The sequence below is a fragment of the Capricornis sumatraensis genome, chromosome 1 (genome assembly GCF_032405125.1).
Source record: "Capricornis sumatraensis isolate serow.1 chromosome 1, serow.2, whole genome shotgun sequence".
Classification (NCBI taxonomy): domain Eukaryota; kingdom Metazoa; phylum Chordata; class Mammalia; order Artiodactyla; family Bovidae; genus Capricornis; species Capricornis sumatraensis.
Window position 1 is genome coordinate 224689699 of NC_091069.1, and position 19967 is coordinate 224709665.

At 40.4% G+C, this 19967-nt stretch overlaps 1 protein-coding gene across 3 annotated transcripts in view; it reads left to right on the forward strand.

Annotated features, from left to right (window-relative positions):
- WWTR1 (WW domain containing transcription regulator 1) overlaps window positions 1-5904 on the forward strand; it is a 146485-nt gene extending 140581 nt beyond the window's left edge. For all 3 annotated transcript variants that reach the window (XM_068983689.1, XM_068983775.1, XM_068983862.1), the window contains exon 7: window positions 2498-5904. In XM_068983689.1, the coding sequence (XP_068839790.1) occupies window positions 2498-2682 (185 nt within the window). In that variant the 3' untranslated portion in view covers window positions 2683-5904. The remainder of the gene's footprint in view (window positions 1-2497) is intronic.
- Window positions 5905-19967: the final 14063 nt, after the last annotated feature.

Here is a 19967-nt window from a genome sequence, read left to right on the forward strand (position 1 = left end):
AAAGGTTGCAAAGTTGCTCCAAGGAGAGATATTTTAAGATTGTTAGCCTTAATGAAGAACTTTAACTAGTCTCATCATGCTTTCTGAGGAGAAAAAAATAACAGAATTTTTTAAAACAGAGAGATTTTATTTCATTTAAAAAAATCAATTCTTGAGTTATTGAAAACATAAAATGGGAAATAAGTTGAGGTGGATATTTCTATCTGGATACGAAGAAAACAGACATCCAGCACTTTAGATCAGGTAATTTTTCAGGGCAGATAAATTTTTTTTAAAGCCTAATTTCCTTCTCTTACAATCTATTGGGTAGAAAAATGTTATTTGAATTTTTTTTTTCTAAACTAACCTTGTTTTTCAATGTCAGTAACACAACAACCCTGAGGTCATGTTTAACTCATTTTAATTTTTCAAATGACTGCTTTTTGCAATGCAAGTCCTATAAAATATTCCCAAGAGTCACTGATATTTTATAAGTTTGTAGAAAAGCCATGAAGTTTTGCTACCTCCAAAAATGTAAGTGTGATTATGTTTCCCTCGTTGCTATGAAAGAAGTAATTTTTCTCCTTGGAAAATGCATATTATTAAAATGAGTTTTCTCTCATTTTGTCTAGAATAGTAAAATCTCTATGCAGGCTTCTTAGGAAGCTTAAAGTACTTGTATGACACAAAAGCTAATTGAATAAGTTTCTTAGAAATGATTCCATGGTGAAAGCTGGCCATAGTTATCAATGCACCTCAGACTTTGAGGTATATTTTATCCCTTCAGAAAATTGATTGGGGCTGTTGGAATGAACCAGTTGTTCTGATATTATGTAATTAATTGACCATGACTGAGTTCTCTCAGCACAGTCAACAAGCATTTATGGTGTCTTCGTATTTGTGTATGTGTTTATATGGACTTCCTGCTAACTCAGTCAGTAAAGACTCTGCCTGCAATGCAGGAGACATGGGTTTGATCCCTGAGTTGGTAAGATCCCCTGGAGAAGGAAGTGGCAACCCACTCCAGGATCCTTTCCTGGGGAACTCTATAGACAGAGGAGCCTGGCAGGCCACAGTCCATAGGGTCACAAAGAGTCAGACACGACTTAGCGACTAAATCACCAAGTGTTTAATTTATGTATGAATGAAGCCCAGAGCCTCATATCATGTGTGGCAGATATGATACGGCACCTACTTCCCCATTTCAGACAAGCGAGTGTGTGTCTTAGGTCACACAGCTAAAAAGCTCCATCTCCTGGCACAACGGTCTGTACGTTTTCTCCTGTCCTGTCATTCATGAAGGATGTGTTCTTCATGTCATATCCCAGACACTGAACTTTCCTCTACGATAGCATTGTCTCAGCTAGGTTCTGCAGACTTTAGTTCTGTTAGGATATAAATTCTGCCAAAATTGGATTCAAGGAGGTGATAGTGGCTTAAACAAAATAAAACAGATTTTCCTTACTACAAGACTTCTCAGAACCTATATGCTCCCATGCATTTGTGACTCATATGCTTTATGAGAATACTCGATAGTTTTGGGGTATATGTACATGTGTAGTGAGGGGGGCAATCTGCAGAAGCCACTTTCTAAAATACTTTGAACATGATCCCCAGAGTTGTCAGTGAAGATTGTTTTTTAATAACATAGTTATTAAAACTACCTTTGAACATAAAGAGGATGATATGAGCAAATTTGAGTTTACAATTAAATTGTTGGATTATAGCTCTGTGGTAAGGTTTTTATGACTGTCAGAGCCTCTCTACTCAAACCAGCTCTTCGTGCCATTGTCATGGGAAGTCAGTGATGGTAGTCAGATCCACAGTGTCCTCATTTTCTCCTTTCCTGTGTCCCTGCACTTACCCATTCTGGACCATGTCTACCCAGAACAAGTAAAGATTGGCCCAGCATCTCTGTGTCTCTTAGGTGTGAGCACCACCAACTCAGTTTCAGTAACGTGGTAGCTGAAATTTTGCAAGGAGATGAAATATTTGCAACCTGAAGCAATAAGATCTTCTGGTGGAATGTGAGCACAGTGGAAATGAAGATGAGAGTTATGTTGACAATTGAACTTGTTCCTCTTTTCAGGAGCCTTAAAAAAGAAATAGGGTTCATCTGTACTATTTTTCTAGATTCCACATATGTGTGTTAATATACGATATTTGTTTTTCTGTTTCTGTTTCACTCTGCAGGAACAGAAACAGACATAGAGACCAGATGTGCGGACAAGGGGGCATGGGGAAGGTGGGATGAGTTGGAGATTGGGATTGACATATGTATATGACCATGTGTAAAATAGATAGCTAGTGGGAACCTGCTGTGTAGCACAGGGAGCTCAGCTCAGTGCTCCGTGATGACCTAGAAGTGTGGGATGGGGAGTAAGGGAGGTCTAGGAGGAGGTAGAAACATGTACATGTAGCTGATTCTCTTCATTGTACAGCAGAGACCAACACAACGTTATAAAGCAATTATACTACAATAAAAGAATTAAAATGGTTTCATTCTTTTCCATTACAGGAGAAAACACAGGACAGACACCCATGAATATCAACCCTCAGCAGACCCGTTTCCCTGATTTTCTTGACTGTCTTCCAGGAACAAACGTTGATCTAGGAACTTTGGAATCTGAAGATCTGATCCCCCTCTTCACTGATGTAGAATCTGCTCTGAACAAAAGCGAGCCTTTTCTAACCTGGCTGTAATTAATATCATTGTAGCTTGGATGCAGCCGTGACCTGACATTTCCTGGGCCTCTTGGAAAAAGCGATGGAGCAGAGCAAGGTGGCAGGTGAGCTACCTCCTGCCTCCATCACACATGCTCCCTCCTTTCCTTGTGGCCAGTTTAATAATTGCCTGGATTTGATTGGCAGTCACTTAAGTTAAACATGAATAAACATTCTATTTCTGTTTTCTGCAAGCCTGCATTCCTGTGATGGGTTGTGCAGCAGAATTGATTATGCAGAATTGCTTCTTTGTTTTCCTCTCTACTACCCCATGACCAAGCTTTGTGGGTGTTAGCTGAAATTTATACATCAATTGATTATAAACCATGAAAAACTGATGACCACAGGCAGTGACTTTTGACAGGTGGCTCGGTCCAGGAAATGTACACAAAACTCGACCTGATTTACAGTTTCAAAAACTGTATTGATGACATTAGTACCAAATGCTTTAAAGAATATTTAACTTGAGCTTTAAAAATCATTGTACTGATAGTAAAATTCTGCTGTTTGGAATACAATGTAGTTTTCAATTCATGCAGGTTCTGATGGCTCTTATTACCTGTATTCTCAAAGGCACACAGAGTCCTATTGTAGTGTATCCTTCTTCATTTTACTGCACAGCATCTAGACAACTATCCTTCTAACAGGAGAGTGGCAATGGCATTCGTTACAGTTCCTACACCAAGATCTCATGAAAGAGAAAGAGACCAGTTTGGTACTAACTATGAACATTTATTAAACAAGAGGTTTTTAAATGACAAGTTGGATTTTTAAGAAAATTGCAGCTTAGAATTTGATGTCTATTTTATGAAGCACTATCATTTGGTGACTGATGACAAATTTCAGCCAAATGTTTTTGATAAATCAGTGGCAACTATGTTTTTGTCCTTTGAAACTGTTCTGAAAACATCAGTACCACATAGCTTTCAACCTGATGGCATACAGTGAGCTGTTGCTTTTAAAATTCTGAAACCTTGTTGGCTTTTCTTCTTTCAAGATTTCTAGGGTTTAAAATAATCTTATCTATGAAGCTGTTTGAAGGATGAAGCAGATCTCTGACTGACGGTCAAAAAATGCCCCCTGAGGGTGTATGGTGGAGACCCTTAGTGTTTCCGAAGTCACTAAAGTTGATTCCTAGGTGTATTATCCTAATCCTGTTTGCTACAGTTGGTATAGAAAGGCATGAAATATGTACTCAGTACCTCTTATGTAACCAAAACCATTTTTTTTTGTTTGTTTTTTATTAGCTTTTAAGGACTGAGAGAGAGCATCGGGTTCGCCTGGCATGCACTCTGCCTGCATTGCCAATGAAGTCCTCAATTGTTTAATATTTTGAACTGACATTATTTATAATCTATGAATTTAATATCTTTTTTGAGAGACATTAATAATGCAGGTCTCTGAGAGGAACCTTTCCATTCCCAAAGGGGCTTATTTGCTGGGGATCTGAGATCCTTTTTGATCTACCAAAAGACAGACAGGCAGAATACATCTTATCTTGTTGGAATGAAGGCAAGTGTAAAGGTCAGAGATGAAGTAGTAACGTTAGGGAATACAGTGGAAAGGCTACTAGGTGTGAGATGGAAATAGACAAGCTATGGTGCCCCAAAAGCAAAAGGAGAAGGAGGTGTGAGGTGCCCCCAAAGAACAAAGCAATGATTTTCTCCTACAACTTTTGTACCAAAAGACTGTTGTAGAAGAAAAGAAGGCTTCGGTGCACTTTATGTGGGAGAAGGAGGCACAGCGCTCGTGTTGCCCTGTCCACGCTGATGTTAAGTGAGTAGGCGGATGAGAGCTTAAACCTACTGTTGCTTCCAACACAATGAAGTGACTTTTATCCCCTGAAGGACCCATGGTTTCTCTTCCTCTGATTCCATCTCTTTTTCAAAACGCTCTGAGAGATGAGGGTAGACGTTTCTATTGCTACTATATTGAAGGGAGCACTATTTCTTTTTCTCTTCTGTTAGCAATAATTGCAAAAAGCATTGTACATTCTTTCTAAGAAAAAGCAAAAAAAAAAAAAAAAAAGACTCAAAAACAAGGGACCTAGTAAAACGGAGCAGTGTTACTGTATTTTTAAAAAATATTTTTATAGATTCATTTTCAGGTTATTAAACATTAAAGAAACAATTATCCCTCCTTTTTTAAACTAGTTAAAACATTGATGATTTGTATTATCAATTTTTAGAAATAATTTCCTAGTAAGCTTGTGGCATTAGAAAACACTAGAAGAATTTTTTTTTAGTGAAATTAGTTGGAACATTTATTAATGAACATAACAATTATTTTTCCAGAATTAGATACAGATCCTGACTACATGTTTACTAATAAATGAAGCCAGATCTAATTTTTGCTGTTATTTTTAAGGCCATGTTATATGGCCTTTGTTAAAGAACACTAAAGCTAGAAATCTAGAAACAACTTTTTAAAGGTTCTTTCCTATTATTGTAAGTGTTAAAACCCCTGCAGAATTCATGATAAGGTGCTATTTATACTATATTTCTTATTATAAAATGACTGCCAAATATCGTGTCTTTTTAGTCCTAAGTCAATCAGTAGATTTCAACATTTCATCCAGGTCAAAAATGGAAAAATAATTTCAGAAATCTTTAAGGTATTTTCTTTCCCTGATAAAACACATTTCCTTGAAGCAAATACATTGTCAAGACCTATTTGCAATTCTGTTAAATCTAAGTAATTATTAGTGTTTCACCATAGAATTTAGGATGTGATATGCCTTTCTTTCGCTGATTATACAATATAAGTAAAAACAGAGTAAAACAGTTAGTGTGCTGGTGGTGTTACTGACTCCAGCTTGGCAGAAAATCTCTCTGGAGAAGAAGGTGATCAGGAGTGAGAGAGTTTTGCTAATGACAAGTGATGTTCTCATAACAGAAAGCAACTTCCAGAAGTGCAACTTTTATGACAAACAAAAGCTGTTAAAAGGAAATTGTAGATTAATTTAATTGGGAAAGTAGGTGATCAACAGAGACTGTTTCCCTAACACACTACATCATTTATGTGTTCGTATTTTAACTTTTAAAAAAATTATTTCTACATTTTGTAATATGATATATGTGTGTTTATTTTTAATTCAAATTGCTATGCGTACAGAGAATATGCAGAAAAATCAATCAGATCAAACTATTTTACCCGGAGTTTGGTACTGGTTTTTACTTCTCTGATTCTGTATAAGAAAAATAAATACAATTGAATTTCCACTTGGAGCCTTTATCTTGTCATGATTTGTGTGTGTTCTTTTTACTGAGGGCTTTGGGTGGTACTGGAGGAAAGCTTATGTAACCTTCCTGGCAGACAATGAAGGAAAGAAAATTTTGTAGGCAAACATTTTTTTGGCTCAAGTGCCTGGTTTTCAATATTCTAAATATCCAGAGTTCTGGTTTCTACTTTATTTGAAGTAACTCACTGAGACTTTAAAAACTCTGTGTGTGTGTGTGTGTGTGTGTGTGTTTGTGTCCTTGTGCTAAGTCACTTCAGTTGTGTCTGACTTTTTGCAACTCCATGGACCGTATCCCAACAGGCTCCTCTGTCCATGGGATTCTCCAAGCAAGAATACTGGAGTGGGTTGCCATTTCCTCTTCCAGGGAATCTTCCTGTCCCAGGAATTGAACCCAAGTCAGCCCTTCCAACAACCTTGCAGATTTGACTGAAGCATCAGGACTAAAGTATTTTTCTTTGTTTCTCTGTCATTAACAATATGCTGTGGCTTCTTGGGCTTCCCTGGTGGCACAGACGATAAAGAATGCAATGCGGGAAACCTGGTTCAGTCCCTGGGTTGGGAAGATCCCCTGGAGGAGGCCATAGCAACCCCCTCCAGTATTCTTGCTTGGAGAATCCCATCGACAGAGGAGTCTGGAGGGCTACAGAACATAGGGTCGCAAAGTGTCAGACATAACTGAGTGACTAAGCACAGCGTGACTTCTTGTCAAACCAAAAGCAGCTCAGCATTCACTCTGTGACAGTGTATTTCCTCTGTCTTTTGAGCCCCCTGATTCTTGCTGTGGTGACACTTTATGATGTGAGGGCTCTTTTAGTAGCAGAGTGTTTTTAAGCAGAAGCACTCAGCTGAATGACAAAAGAAGAAATCCTGGGGGAAACAACTTAGCAACAGTCCAGAGTCTAAGCCTCATGCATCTTTTTTAAAACTGTATTTCATCATTACTTTTAAGTTAACAGAGGCTCTCTGTTGAAAGTGTTATAAGTACCAACATGTATAAAGCAAAAATATGAAAGTTCTCTATCTTTCAAGTCTCACACTTCAAAAAATATGTTTGTTAGATTTTTTCCCCCATAAGCTGGATTTTTTTAACAAAAGAAGAGCAATTCTAATGATATTACTGATACATATTGAACATTTACTAAGTGACAGACACTCTGCAAAACATTTGATATGAATTATCTAATTTAATCTGCGCATCAACACTATTATTTCAATACTGTCCTCATTTTACAGATGAAGAAACTGAGGCTTAGAGAGGTAAAATAATTTTTATAAGGGTACATAGTAAGCAAGAAATATATCCAAAAGCTCAAGATTGTCCTTCCATGCCAGTACATGTGTATTTTATTATATTTAACAATAAGTAATACCCTTTTGCATGGGTGTCCCCTCTTGGTAATCAGTTGGTTGTTTTCAGTTTTTGCCCTTAAAATAGTACTGGACATAGCAGTTTGTCCTTTTGATATTTATGTATTTTGGCTGCACTGGGTCTTAATTGTGGCATGCAGGATCTTCAGTTGCAGCATTTGGGATCTGGCCCCCTGCATCGGGTGTGCAAAGTCTCAGCCACTGGACCACTAGTCCCAACAGTTTGTTCTTGTATGAGTATGTCTAGAGGATAAATTCCTCAGAAAGAAATCACTATATCAAAAGATATGTGATCTTAAATCTTGGTAGATTCTGTCAAATATTTTTGAAAACAAGTCCATGCCAATTTTTACACTTCTAAGAACAATGTATGCAAAGGCCTGTTTCACCATTGCCAGCCTAGAGCTGGATATTGCCTAACTTTTGTTGTTTTTCTTGTTTTGCCAGTTTGAGGCTACAAACATACAGTCTCAAAAAAAAGAAAGTCAAATTTGATTTGTATGAACATTAACTTTTTTGGTCCCCCCACCCACCCACATATGCATCCCACAAAATGTTCATGAATATATGTGGAATATATGAAGTTCAAAAATTGAATGAAAAATATTTTTTCTATTTCTATCAATAGCATACAAAACAAATTAGCTTCTCTTTCTGATTTTTTCCAGCTTTACTGAGATAAAATTGACATCATGTATAAATGTAAGGTATGCAACATAGTGATTTTAAGCAGGTATATACTGCAAAATGATCACCACAAGAAGATTAGTTAACACATGCATCACCTCACACGGTTACAAAATTTTTCTCTGTGTGCAGTAAGAATTTGACTAACTCTTAAAACTTTGCAAATATGATATATAGAAAATAGCTTACTATTATAGTTTGTAATTCTTGAATTAATAGTGAAGTTGATCTTTTTGTAAGATTATTGTCTATGGTGGGTGATGTCAGTTCTCAATTACCCAGATTACCTTCTGTGAAATGGCAACCCGCTCCAGTATTCTTGCCTGGAGAATTCCATGGACAGAGGAGCCTGATGGGCTACAGTCCATGGGGTCATGAAGAGTCGGCCATGACTGAGCGACTAACACCTTCACTTTTCACCCCCATGATGGTGTATTTTCACTTCCAAAAGCTAACAACTGTGGCTCTTTAAAAAGGATTGTTAGGATCACTTTGCCCCCATACACAAGAGAGCTGGAAATGCATAGCAATTTACATCCTAGGACATGACTTTGTCCAATGAGAGGTGGGGTTTAACTCACATTCCAGAGTCCCCTGTGGGATTGGGCAGAGACTACCTTCTGTGGGATATGACCTGACAGCACATTTCCTATTTCTTCCCCTTTCCAGTGCTGCTTCCCCGACTTTTTGCCAGTTTCTCCTCTAAATATCCACTTCCTTAATAAATCCTTTTCTTAAACAATGCTCCCTTAGTATACCATCTGTACATGAAGCCTTATATCAGGATCTGCTTCTGGAAGCCAGATCTAAGTTAGCATCCAGAATACACAGCCAACTCTGGCAAATCTATCAGAAAAACAATCCAATGGAAATGTGGGGTAAGGATATGCACTGAAATTTTACAGAATGGAAAACTAGGTGCCAAATAATTCCCCAGCCTTGTTACTAATCAGGAAAATGGAAATGAGATAGTAGTAACATAACATTTCACTTATATCAAACTCCAAATTCCAAAAGACTTATAACACCAAGGGTCAGCTAGGATGTGAAAAAGTGGGAAGGCAGTGTCCCGTTGGCAGCAGTGTGACCTGATAAAAACACTTTGTAACTTTCATGAAGCTGGCAGCCTGGTCTGTTTTGTTGACCACTTTATCCCCAGTCTCTAGGGCAATGTCCAGAACATATGGATGACCAAACAGTAAATATTTGTTGAGTGAATTAATATTTGGGCACATTGTATTCCTCAGGAAGTGAGTACTGTCAGAAGGGACACATAGAGAGAAGCAGTTGCAAAATAGGGGAGAAGGAACTTCCTAGACAATTTAGTTGCTCAAACAAATCTGTCAAATCAATCAAATAGATGGGGAAACAGTGGAAACAGTGGCTGACTTTATTTTTCTGGGCTCCAAAATCACTGCAGATTGTAATTGCAGCCATGAAATTAAAAGACGCTTACTCCTTGGAGAAGGAAATGGCAACCCACTCCAATATTCTTGCCTGGAGAATCCCGTGGACGGAGGAGCCTGGTGGGCTACAGTCCACAGGGTTGCAAAGAGTCGGACACGACTGAGCGACTTCACTCACTCACTCTACTCCTTGGAAGAAAAGTTATGACCAACCTAGACAGCATATTAAACAGCAGAGACATTACTTTGCCAACAAAGGTCCATCTAGTTAAGGCTATGGTTTTTCCAGTGGTCATATATGGATGTGAGAGTTGGACTATAAACAAAGCTGAGCTCCAAAGAGTTGATGCTTTTGAACTGTGGTGTTGGAGAAGACTCTTGAGAGTCCCTTGGACTCCAAGGAGATCCAACAAGTCCATCCTAAAGGAGATCAGTCTTGGGTGTTCATTGAAAGGACTGATGCTGAAGCTGAAACTACAATACTTTGGCCACCTGATGTGAAGAGCTGACTCATTTGAAAAGACCCTGGTGCTGGGAAAGATTGAGGGCAGGAGGAGAAGGGGACGACAGAGAGTGAGATGGTTGGATGGCATCACCGACTCGATGGACATGAGTTTGGGTGGACTCTGGCAGTTGGTGATGGACAGGGAGGCCTGGCATGCTGGGGTTCATGGGGTTGCAAAGAGTCGGACATGACTGAGCGACTGAACTGAACTGAACTGAATCAATGGGATGACAGCATTGCAGCCAACCACATTGTTCATGTAGTGGATTGATCTAGCTGGTGAGTAAATCTGACAAGCATTGTAGCCAAACTGGTTGAGAGCTAAGACTTGTACATTTATAGTGTACTCAAGTTTCTTTTATTCCTTTTTAAGGTTGCAATCTATTAAAAATTCATATATTGGTATTCCCCTTGAAAAACTATGACCACTATATTTTGGGTTTTTTCCTGGAGCACTGTGTTTGGTTTTTTTTTTCTTTTTTTACTTTATGTTTAAATATTGTGTGACCATCAAAGCTTCTACAAATGTAATTTACTTGACTTCTACTGAGAGCACATATGAAAGTTCAGTTCAGTTGCTCAGTCACTCCTGACTCTTTGCAACCCCATGGACTGTGACATGCCAGGTTTCCCTGTCCATCACCAACTCCTGGAAATTGCTCAAACTCATGTCCATCGAGTTTTGCTCCCCAAAATAGTTAAATCTATGTGATATATTAAAATGAATATAGAATCAAGATCAGACATATTAGGTCATGTTCAGAAGATTTCTAAGATGAGATTCTGGTCATTGGTGTGAGATGGTTGTATGAATTCTGGCCTTAAAACAGAATGAATTTATTCCAGGGATGTTTCAGAAGGTCTGGGACACTCAGGGCCTCAAAGAAGAATCCCTTAAATTTTTCTGTGTAATGTCCCCAGATTTCAAGATCTACCGAAACAAGCAACCAACACATTTTACTTTTGCACAGTCTCTGGAGGCGTTAGAAAACTGACCAAAGCTTTAAATGTTCACAGGAAGCTGCTCACACACTCTGTTAATGGCTCATAGATGGCTCATTGGTTCTCTGGAGCCCTTCTATTGACCTGAGACTGCAACATTTTCCTATAGGCTGTCTTTTGAAATGCTTGTGCTTAGTTGCTCAGTCGTGTCTGACTCTTGGAGAACCCATGAACCACGCTCCTCTGTTTATGGGATTTTCCAGGCAAGAATACTGGAGTGGGTAGCCTTTTGCTTCTCCAGGGGATCTTCCCAACCCAGGGATCGAACCTAGGTTTCCTGCATTGCAGGCAGTTGCCGGGACCAGCGTGAGGAACTCTGCCCATGGCAAAGGTCATGAGGAAGGAGGCTTTGGCATACGCAAAGGTGGATTGAGCCTCAGGAAACCCCCTGTTCCCGAGCATCTACGTCCCAAACCAGAGTCTACCTACTTTACTGTTTCATACTCTCACCTATACCTCTGACTTTACGGGGGGCTGACCCCCATTACCTCTCTCGGAGAAGGAGTTAACTTACAGCTTCAAGTCAATAAAAATTCCCGGGCGTGACAAGAGTGTGTCAACTTACGAACTCCTCTGAAGGTTATCTAGCCTGCCTGTACAGGTTTGTATGGCCACATGTGATTGTTTACGGCCTCCCAATCGTGAGAGGCACGAGATGTTTTAGACTTACTAAAGGCAGATTCTTTTGGGAAGTTAGAAATTATTGGTATAGTGGGTTGGTTAGGAATTATATTGGTGAAGGGTTTTTCATTTGTTGTGCCAATAATTGCTGCTAATTCCCTGCCCTGGTTGTGACAAGGGTGTCTCAGGTCAAACCTCTCTGCTGGCAGACTAGTTTGTGTGACAGGATTATCCACGCCCCTGCCACTACGCACATGACTGTTTACTACCTCTCAACCATAAACAGCACAGAGAGCTTGGAGTATTTTTAAAGTCTTCATTAGCATAGGGCTTTTCTCATTGTTTAGTCAATGATTGCCACAGGCCTCCATATCCTTAGGCACCTGGGAATATATTAATCAATGTATTTGGAATATAGAAAAGGAAATATAGTAGTTTTTTATGTTAGCAATACTAGACTTTTTGAGTTAATGAATTTTCTCTTTTGTTATAGATCACTGTACTTTGTTATAAATCACCGTGTCCTTGCTATGTAAAAATGTAACTTTATCACTATCTTAAGACTATCAGCGGTGGCTGAGCAGGCACAGGAGGGCCTAGAGGAGCTATGCCACGTTGAAGGTCAGGAACGGCGGCAGTAAGGAGATACCCCTTGTCCAAGGTAAGGAGCAGCGGCTGTGCTTTGCTGGAGCAGCCGTGAAGAAATACCCCATGCCCAAGGTAAGAGGAACCCAAGTAAGATGGTGGGTGTTGCAAGAGGGCATCAGAGGGCAGACACACTGAAATCATACTCACAGAAAACTAGTCAATCTAATCACACTAGGACCACAGCCTTGTCTAACTCAATGAAACCAAGCCATGCCTGCGGGGCAACCCAAGATGGGTGGGTCATGGTGGAGAGGTCTGACAGAATGTGGTCCACTGGAGAAGGGAATGGCAAGCCACTTCAGTATTCTTGCCTTGAGAACCCCATAAACAGTATGAAAAGGCAAAATGATAGGATACTGAAAGAGGAACTCCCCAGGTCAGTAGGTGCCCAATATGCTACTGGAGATCAATGGAGAAATAACTCCAGAAAGAATGAAGGGATGGAGCCAAAGCGAAAACAGTACCCAGTTGTGGGTGTGACTGGTGATAGAAGCAAGATCCGATGCTGTAAAGAGCAATATTGCATAGGAACCTGGAATGTCAGGTCCATGAATCAAGGCAAATTGGAAGTGGTCAAGCAGGAGATGGCAAGAGTGAACGTCGACATTCTAGGAATCAGTGAACTAAAATGGACTGGAATGGGTGAATTTAACTCAGATGACCATTATATCTACTACTGCAGGCAGGAATCCCTCAGAAGAAATGGAGTAGCCATCATGGTCAACAAAAGAGTCCGAAATGCAGTTCTTGGATGCAGTCTCAAAAACGACAGAATGATCTCTGTTCCTCTCCAAGGCAAACCGTTCAATATCACAGTTATCCAAGTCTATGCCCCAACCAGTAACGCTGAAGAAACTGAAGTTGAACGGTTTTATGAAGACCTACAAGACCTTTTAGAACTAACACCCCAAAAAGATGTCCTTTTCATTATAGGGGACTGGAATGCAAAAGAAGGAAGTCAAGAAACACCTGGAGTAACAGGCAAATTTGGCCTTGGAATGCAGAATGAAGCAGGGCAAAGACTAATAGAGTTTTGCCGAGAAAATGCAGTGGTCATAGCAAACACCCTCTTCCAACAACACAAGAGAAGACTCTACACATGGACATCACCAGATGGTCAACACTGAAATCAGATTGATTATATTCTTTCTATATATTATATTGATTATATTCAAGCCAAAGATGGAGAAGCTCTATACACTCACCAAAAACAAGACCAGGAGCTGACTGTGGCTCAGATCATGAACTCCTTATTACCAAAATCAGACTCAAATTGAAGAAAATAGGGAAAACTGCTAGACCATTCAGGTATGACCTAAATCAAATCCCTTATGATTATACAATGGAAGTGAGAAATAGATTTAAGGGCCTAGATCTGATAGATAGAGTGCCTGATGAACTATGGAATGAGGTTCATGATATTGCACAGGAGACAGGGATCAAGACCATCCCCATGGAAAAGAAATGCAAAAAAGCAAAATGGCTGTCTGGGGAGGCCTTACAAATAGCTGTGAAAAGAAGAGAGGTGAAAAGCAAAGGAGAAAAGGAAAGATATAAGCATCTGAATGCAGAGTTCCAAAGAATAGCAAGAAGAGATAAGAAAGCCTTTCTCAGTGATCAATGCAAAGAAATAGAGGAAAACAACAGAATGGGAAAGACTAGAGATCTCTTTAAGAAAATTAGAGATACCAAGGGAATGTTTCATGCAAAGATGGGCTCGATAAAAGACAGAAATGGTCTGGACCTAGCAGAAGCAGAAGATATTAAGAAGAGGTGGCAAGAATACACAGAAAAACTGTACCAAAAAGAGCTTCACGACCCAGATAATCATGATGATGTGATCACTAATCTAGAGCCAGACATCTTGGAATGTGAAGTCAAGTGGGCCTTAGAAAGCATCACTACGAACAAAGCTAGTGGAGGTGATGGAATTCCAGTTGAGCTGTTTCAAATCCTGAAAGATGATGCTGTGAAAGTCCTGCACTCAATATGCCAGCAAATTTGGAAAAGTCAGCAGTGGCCACAGGACTGGAAAAGGTCAGTTTTCATTCCAATCCCAAAGAAAGGCAATGCCCAAGAATGCTCAAACTACCACACAATTGCACTCATCTCACATGCTAGTAAAGTAATGCTCAAAATTCTCCAAGCCAGGCTTCAGCAATACGTGAACCATGAACTTCCTGATGTTCAAGCTGGTTTTAGAAAAGGCAGAGGAACCAGAGATCAAATTGCCAACATCCACTGGATCATGGAAAAAGCAAGAGAGTTCCAGAAAAACATCTATTTCTGCTTTATTGACTATGCCAAAGCCTTTGACTGTGTGGATCACAATAAGCTGTGGAAAATTCTGTAACAGATGGGAATATCAGACCACCTAACCTGCCTCTTGAGAAATCTGTATGCAGGTCAGGAAGCAACAGTTAGAACTGGACATGGAACAACAGACTGGTTCCAGATAGGAAAAGGAGTGCATCAAGGCTGTATATTGTCACCCTGCTTATTTAACTTCTATGCAGAGTACATCATGAGAAACGCTGGACTGGAAGAAACACAAACTGGAATCAAGATTGCCAGGAGAAATATCAATACCTCAGATATGCAGATGACACCACCGTTATGACAGAAAGTGAAGAGGAGCTAAAAAGCCTCTTAATGAAAGTGAAAGAGAAGAGTGAAAAAGTTGGCTTAAAGCTCAACATTCAGAAAACGAAGATCATGGCATCTGGTCCCATCACTTCATGGGAAATAGATGAGGAAACAGTGGAAACAGTGTCAGACTTTATTTTGGGGGGCTCCAAAATCACTGCCGATGGTGACTGCAGCCATGAAATTAAAAGACACTTACTCCTTGGAAGAACAGTTATGACCAACCTAGATAGCATATTCAAAAGCAGAGACATTACTTTGCTGACTAAGGTCCGTCTAGTCAAGGCTATGGTTTTTCCTGTGGTCATGTATGGATGTGAGAGTTGGACTGTGAAGAAGGCTGAGCGCTGAAGAATTGATGCTTTTGAACTGTGGTGTTGGAGAAGACTCTTGAGAGTCCCCTGGACTGCAACGAGATCCAACCAGTCCATTCTGAAGGAGATCAACCCTGGGATTTCTTTGGAAGGAATGATGCTGAAGCTGAAGCTCCAGTACTTTGGCCACATCATGCGAAGAGTTGACTCATTGGAAAAGACTCTAATGCTGGGAGGGATTGGGATCAGGAGGAGAAGGGGATGACAGAGGATGAGATGGCTGGATGGCATCACGGACTCAATGGACTTGAGTCTGAGTGAACTCCGGGAGTTGGTGATGGACATGGAGGCCTGGCATGCTGCGATTCATGGGGTCGCAAAGAGTCGGACAGACTGAGCGACTGAAGTGAACTGAACTAAGACTAAATAGATCTTAAGTGGAACATTGGTGAAGGGTTTTCATTTGTTTGGCTGATGCTTGCTGCTGAATCTCCATATTCCCTGCCCTTATAATGAATATAACTAGCATATAGGAGAAATTAGTATTAACCTTTAAGATTAATCATGTTAACCTTAGGTTAAATAAATTCCTCTCTTAGTCGTAACTCACTACACCCTCACCCTATAGGAATGCAACTTTATTTGGAGGGTGGTGCCTGGTTTAAGAAAAAACACCCTTGGAAAAAATAAGTTTTTTGGTTATCAGAAAGAAAGGATCATAAAATGTCAGCAGGCCTCATGGCCAGAAGATGATGTAAAACCCCTAAGACCTTTTTTTATACATTTATGTGGAAGCACCTGATTTTGATAAAGTTCAGGACTGCTGACCCCCACGTAACTCTGTATTCATCCCTATGTATAACAAAAGGTATATAAGCAAACCTAAAAAATAAAGAAATGGGATCAGTTTCTGGAAAGACTGGTTCCCCTATGTCGTTCTTTCTTGCTCCCCGTTTTTCTGGCTGAATTCCCATCTGGAGCGTGGGTGCTCACCATGTCTACTTACTTGCCCTGGTTTTTAAGTTCCATACGAGAAGGAGCCCAAGGAAGGGCACCTTCCGATATTCAAGTGGCACCGGTGGCCCAACGTAGATGGTGCAAATTCCTTGTCTTGGAATTTTATTGGTATCCCACATAAACCAAGTTATTCAGCCTCTTTTTCTCCACTAATATTTCCTACTACACTATCTGTTTCTAATCTCTCTATATATCTGTAATTAAATAAGTTTTTTCCTAGGGTGCCAATTCTGTCCCCACCTTTGAATTACCCTGGATCCACCGGGGCTGGACCTCGGCAGGCGGTCTTCACTATCTGAGCCACCAGGGATGCCCTGGGTCCCCCTCAGATATCTTACCTGGGTAATGATGATGTGACTAATTAAACTATAAATGGAAAAAATTAATTTATGGGATTAGCAGAGATAAACAGTCACCAAACTCTCTCACTCTAGCAAGAGAATCCGTTTATGGAATTAGCACAGAGTGAAATAAGAGTTTCAGAGAGTGAGAACAAGTGAAAGGTGAAGGGAGAAAGGTGAGTCCGGCACATTCTGTGCAGCATTACTGGTCCTGGAGAAGGTGGGTGTGTGAGTTGAGGAAGGGCAGGTGTGGGCAGTCTCCTTTACAAATCTGCTGTGGGCTTTGTTCCCACAACAAGTGAAGAAGGTCAGTGCCATCCTACTATTAATTAACATCATGGCTTCAACTGTGTTTCTAGTGATGCAGAACTTCAGTTTCTTTACATGTAAATTGGGCTGTTACAATTTTTTTAAAAAGGAGGGTTACAATGAGAGAGTGATGAAGCTCAAGGGAAATGACTTATGTAGAACATTCAGTAATTCAAAGGTGGTCAATAAATGATCACTTCCCTCTTTTTTCCGTAAGCTTTTTCTTCTCTTCTTCCCAGGCCATGTTTTTCTCCATAGCACTCACCACCACCTAACAATATAATGTCATTGTCTCTCCTCATTAACCTGTCAGTGCTGTGAGAGAAGATATTTTTGTTTCTTTAGCACCTAGCTGGAGAAGGCAATGGCAACCCACTCCAGGACTCTTGCCTGGAAAATCGCATGGATGGGGGAGCCTGGTGGGCTACAGTCCATGGGGTCTGGAAGAGTCAGACATGACTGAGTGACTTCACTTTCACTTTTCACTCTCATGGATTGAAGAAGGAAATGGCAACCCGACTCTAGTGTTCTTGCCTGGAGAATCCCAGGGACAGGGGAGCCTGTTGGGCTGCAGTCTATGGGGTCGCACAGAGTCGGACACCACTGAAGCAGTTTAGCAGCAGCAGCAGCACCTAGCACCTTGAACAATACTTGGTACACTGTTCAAAAGTATTTTCAAAAATATCTGTTGAATGAATGAATATCTTTAAGAAAACTTGTCTTTCACACCACAACCCTTGCTGAGGATGGCACCATCTTTGATTGACTTGTTGGCTTGCACTTTCATGTCTTGAATTAAATAAGCTTTTGGAGAATGTTCCTCAATGGGGGAGGTATCAGAGGAAAATTGTATTCTTTTTTTTTGAAGTTTCCAACATCATTTTTTAAAATATAAATTTATTTTAATTGGACGCTAATTACATTACAATTGTATTCTTTAGAAAGATGGCCAAACCTGCCCAGTGAGAAATTATCTGCTGTGAGCAGTTAGGCTGAGTTGCCATTAGAGGGCAGCAAATGGCTTTGTCAGGGTGTGACCAGAGTCAAGTGAGGGTGGGGAAGGAGCCAGGCATCACGGGAGGGGGAACTGAAGGACAAGCAGAGTACTGATATTTTGTCACCTTCCTTGCATTCGCCTATGTATCTCTTGACAGGAAGATCTATAGCTTTTGAGGGAGAATAAAGTTATTTTTCAGAATACAGAAAAAAAAAGGAAAAAATAAGACATTCTCAGAGCAAGGTTCACAGTGGAGTCAATGGATCACATGCTTCAGATTATCCTAAAACATCAGAATAGAATGAGAATTTTCCTGAATCTGAATGAGGCTGAGGACTGGGAATCTGTATTTATTTAGCAAGCTTCTAGGTCATTCTGGTGCACTTTCAAGTTTGAGAACCACCGCCCATGATGAACATGAATGTGTGCTGTTTAGTCATGTCCGACTCTTTGCAGCCCCATGGGCTGTAGCCCGCCAGGCTCCTCTGTCCATGGGGATTCTCCAGGCAAGAATACTGGAGTGGGTTGCCATGCTCTCCTCTAGGGGATCTTCCCAACCCAGGGATCAAATCCAGTTCTCTCGCATTGCAGGCAGATTCTTTACCGTTTGAGCCATCAGGGAGGCCCAAACATCTGATGAGTAGTCTCTACACTTTTCTGTCATGGATCCCCCAAGGTATGCATGCTTGCCTGCTCATTTTTTTATAAATTATATACAGAGATGGCTGTCCCAGGGGCTTCCCAGGTGGTGCTAGCAATAAAGAACCTGCCTGCCAATGCAGGAGACATAAGAGAGTGAGTTCGATTCCTGCATGGGGAAGATTCCCTGGAGGAGGACATGGAGAATCCATGGACAGAGGAGCCTGGGGGGGTACAGTCCATAGGGTCACAAAGAGTCAGATACAACTCAAGTGACCTGGCACAGCACAGCACATGGCTGTCCTAACATGTCTTGTACATCATAAAATATTTCACAAAAATAGAAATTTTGGAAGGTTGAAAAGCATACACATTAAGTTTTATAAATGAACTTCCCATGCCACGTTTTGGATGCGAGGATAAGGATAATTCATGCTGATGAAATGTTGTTCAACTGATCTTCTTAACTGATGGCATAATATTCATTTTCTCAAGTTTAGGGCCCCAACATCAGTGGGCATGAGGCAGCATGATTATCTGTAGAGATTTTATTTCTGCTTCCAAAGAGTCATTGGGGATATTCCCCTCACCCACCTTCCCTCTCAGATTCCCATGTGGTGCTGAGGAATGTTGTCATGGTTACCCTCTTCCCCAACTGATAGCCTGAATGCAACTTCTGGGTGGGAAGCTGAGTGTGAACGGCTGGGTGTGTTGGCATGGTAGCAACACCCAGGTACTTCACACACACAGACACATACACACACACACTCACCCTCTGGGACTACGTCAAGTCTGAACAAATTACAAAATCATCTGCTGTTAAACCTGGCCTACAAAAAGCTTTAAATTTGCCATTAGACTCTAAATTTGGCTCTTCATCTTTTGAGGTCATGGGTCTCTTTGAGAATCTGATGAACCCTATAAACTTTTTCTCTAGGATGGGAGGGAAAGAAATTTACTCATCTTCCCATAGACAGCATTTCAGAGGGTGTGAACGTTTCTGGAGTTCGCAGAATGTGGACCCTGAGACAACAGTGTCAGCATTTTCTGGGAATTTACTAGAAATGCTCCACCCTTAAAGCCTACAGAATCAAACTTTTGGTTAGGAATAAGCCCTCCAGGTATTTTTAGTGAATACTCAAGTTTGAAAACACTCCAGCCTATTGGTTCTCAAACATGTCTCCTTTTAAGACTCTCCTGATGAGTTAAAAAAAAAAAAGAGAGAGAGAGAGAGAGAGAGAGAAAGCCCTGATTCATGGGCATCAATCTGATTTAATTAAATCAGTATCTCTGGAGGTGAGGCCTGGATATGGGGATTATTTTTTTTCTTTTCTTAAAATTTTTATTGTTTTTTTTTTTTAACTTCTTATTTTGTATTGGGGTATAACCAATTAACAAACAATGGTTTATTAAAATATATATATATTTATTTAATTTGGCTGTGCTGGCTCTTAGTTGTGGCATGCAAACTCTTAGCTCAGCAAGTGGGATCTAGCTCCCTGACCAAGGATTGAACCTGGGTC